At 36.3% G+C, this 3766-nt stretch overlaps 1 protein-coding gene across 1 annotated transcript in view; it reads left to right on the top strand.

The window, feature by feature from the left end:
• The window catches only part of LOC109329317 (ATP-dependent DNA helicase pif1-like), a 14485-nt gene continuing 13907 nt past the window's right edge, over nt 3189–3766 (top strand). Inside the window, exon 1 of the mRNA XM_019562992.1 lies at nt 3189–3764. Within this exon, the coding sequence (XP_019418537.1) occupies nt 3189–3764 (576 nt within the window). The remainder of the gene's footprint in view (nt 3765–3766) is intronic.

Below are 3766 nucleotides of genomic sequence, written 5' to 3'. Positions count from 1 at the left end.
TCATATAAATTTCACATATTTTATTCAACAAATCTATCAAACTCACTCACCAGTATGATTTTCTATTCTTTTAATTACTGTCTTTGTTGGTAGATATACTTTATACTATTTCTCAAATTGTGCTCAATGAAAGTGCAAAGTGTCAAGGATCGCACTAGCAATGTTTTGCCTATGTTTTGATGAATACAAGGTTTTATTAAAGCTTGAAGATGGTTCAACAATCAACATGCCTAGAGCTCATTGGTCATATCTAGACTAGGTTATATAAAAAGAGTCATTATTCTAAGTAGTCTGGGATGTGTGCCTTAGTAAGTGAATATAGGTGAGGTAAACCTAGATGCAAGTCTCTCAAGCCATTATAATTGTCATATAACATTCATGAGACACATCATCTAGTTAAATGTATGTTCATGCATTAATCATACATGTTATATGTGCATATTGGGCATAATATAATTGCTAAAACATGTATAGAAGTTAAGCATAACATATGAGTAGTTTTCCTTTTGACTCACGTGTTTTAATATGCTGGTTAATCGATTAACGTGGTGGCTTAATCGATTAACTCAACTGTTTTTTTGTTATATCAGTTTTTCTGTTACAACTGGTTTCTGTTTTAATCATGTCACACTGGTTAATCGATTAACATGGTAACTTAATCGATTAACAGGTCAGTTTTATGTTATAACTGTTTTCTGTTTTAACTGCTTAACTGATTGCAACAATTTGAAGTGTCAAAACTCTTTGTATAAGTTTAGGTAATTTGTAGAAAAGTGTAGCATTGCATACTATTGTTTAGGATTGATTAGAGAACATATTTTCGTGATTTACTTTCTATTTTGTAGAGAGAAATGCATGTGTGAGGAAAACAGATTAACATGCCATATTAACGTTGATTCATTGATTTGCATGCTGTTTTTTTATGCTTAATCTCATCCTTTTCTTGCTCACATGTTCATGCATTCTTGATAGAGATTCTTAGAGAGATATTGTGTTTACTGTTTTTGATTAACTCACATATGCATGATGGCTTGAATGAATTATGAGTGAGTTAGTCTTAAGGTTTTTCATTGTTATATTTTGAGCATTATTATGCTTATTAAACCTTGCTGTTGTAATCTGTTTTTGTGTGTATTGGATTGGTCTCTTGGTGTCTTACCACCACAGAGATAGAGTGATTCTTTACCAAGACTAAGAGGTCTTAAATTGAGAATGAGAATCTTGGCTGGGGCTGATTCGCGAGAAAGGTTTTCTCAGGCGATAGGTAGAGTCAAACCAAGGATTAGATGTTCTAGGATTTCAAGAAAGAAGCGTCCTGAGTCTTGTAAATTGAATTGGTGTATGTGATTATACTTTTATTCAATATAGTGAAAAATAAAATCTCCCAAGATCAGAAGGGGAGGCTTGGATGTAGCTTGCAGTGGACCACAAACGAACTAGGATTAAAATCTATCTGTGCACACTGTTCTCTCTTAATCTCCTTTACATTTCTTGTTGTTTTAATGCAAGTTAGAAGCTGATATTTTTGCATGCTTATACCCTGCCATATACTTGTTAATATTGCATAAAAATATATGTTGTATCTTTGCTTATTTGTTAATAAATAATTGTGCAATTAGCTACTCTGATCATTCTGTTTTTGTTGTATGTTAATTGATTAAGCCCACTGGTTAATCGATTAACTGGGCTGTTTCCAAAACTAGGTTTTGGTGTGAGAAGCGGTGATTGATAACCTCTACACTTACTCAACCCCCTTCTAGGTGTGCTTAGGCCACTGATACCTAACAAGTGATATTAGAGCTAGTACGATGTGCTAGCTCTACTGTATTTGCGTGATCCTTAGGGAATTAAAATGGGTTCCACCAACCCCTTTGGTGGTGATGGCGCATCCATTAACCGCCCTCCCGTATTCAGTGGCGAGGGATACACCTATTGGAAAGTCCGAATGAATATTTTTATAGAGGCCACTGATTCAGACATTTGAGAATCTGTGATCAGTGGACCATTCGTCCCACTTCACTTAGTGGATGACGAACCGAAAGAAAAGCCTAAAAGCTTATGGACCGATGAGGAGCGTAAGAAGGTTCAATATAACCTCCGCGCCAAAAATATAATTACCTCGACCCAATCATACGACGAATTCTTTCGGGTATCTCAATGTCAAAGTGCCAAGGAAATGTGAGACACTTTACAAGTGACTCACGAGGGCACTAGCGAGGTCAACCACACCAGGATGAATGCGCTAAGACATGAATACGAATTATTTCGTATGTTACCGAGTGAATCAATTTGTGATATGCAAAAGCAATTCAGTCATATTATTAATCATCTTATTGTTCTAAATAAAATGTTTACCAGAGGAGAACTCACTAATAAAGTTTTACACTAACTTGATAGGAGATGGCAACCTAAAGTGACGGCTATCATGGAGTCCAAGGATCTAGATTCCATGCCTTTGGCAACACTGTTCGGAAAGCTTCAAGAGCATGAGATGGAGCTTGGACATCTGACTATGCATGAAGAATCAGATCGAAAAAAGAAAGGAATATCTCTTAAAGCCACAACATCACAACCCACTGAAGAGATAGACAATGACGACTCTGACATTGATGAAGAAGAAAGGAGGTTTCAAGCGATTTCGAGAGAAAGAGGCGCGAGAATTAACTAGGAAAGGCAAGAGCAAAGAACACTTCACTTGCCATGAATGTGGTAAGCCGTGTCACATGAAATTCCAGTGTCCCACTTACTTGAAGAAAGTTGATTAAGAAAAGAGCACTTTCCTGAGACTTCAAATTGAAGAAGGCTTACATTGTTTGGGATGTACCGGAGGAAGAAACGAAATCAAGCACCTCGAATGAAGATGAGATTGCCAAACTGTGCCTAATGACCATAACAGATGAGGCTTGCGGATCAGGTAGTACAAAGGATACTACTAATGAGGTATATTCTAACACATCATCCTCTTCTGATGATTCTCCTTCATATGATGTTTTATATGATGCAACAAATATGAGATTTTAACTTGCCAACTTTACCATTACATGATCTTGAAGATAATGTAATACCAAGAATTATTGAAGAACAATTGTCGTTCCATATTTCTCATCAAGATTTGGATGATGTGGGAAAACTAAATTATGATCAATCAGTTGCTTTCAACACCATCATGAATATCATTGAGCATAGACATGGTAAAGTTTTTTTGTGTGGATGGCCCTAGAGGAACAGGTAAAACGTTCCATTATCGTGCTTTAATTTCAAGATTAAGAAGTGTGAGACAAATTGTCCTAGCAACAGCCTCCTCTGGTATAGCTGCAACATTATTACCTGGTGGTCAAACCGCACATTCACGGTTTAAGATACCTCTAAACCCAGATTCATCATCAGTATGCTCAATCAGCAAACAATCTGATCTTGCGAAACTAATTACAAAAACATCAGCAATAGTTTGGGATGAAGCACCAATGGTAAACAGATATGCTTTGGAAGCAGTAGATCGAACATTAAGAGATATTATAGGTTGTGATGCTCCATTTGGAGGAAAAGTTGTAATATTAGGAGGAGATTTTAGACAGGTACTTCCAGTGATACCTAAGGGTAATAATGCAGAAATGATAGCTGCATGTATTGTTAACTCTCCTTTGTGGGCATATACAAATGTGTTACATTTGCGTCAGAATATGCATTCCTTGCAAGACCAAAGTTTTGTTGAATATCTTATGAGGATTGGAGATGGTGTTGAACCAACAATTCGTGATGATTTGGT

This window comes from Lupinus angustifolius, chromosome LG16 (genome assembly GCF_001865875.1).
Source record: "Lupinus angustifolius cultivar Tanjil chromosome LG16, LupAngTanjil_v1.0, whole genome shotgun sequence".
NCBI classification, from domain to species: Eukaryota; Viridiplantae; Streptophyta; class Magnoliopsida; order Fabales; family Fabaceae; genus Lupinus; species Lupinus angustifolius.
This window is presented reverse-complemented; position numbering and strand designations above follow the sequence as displayed.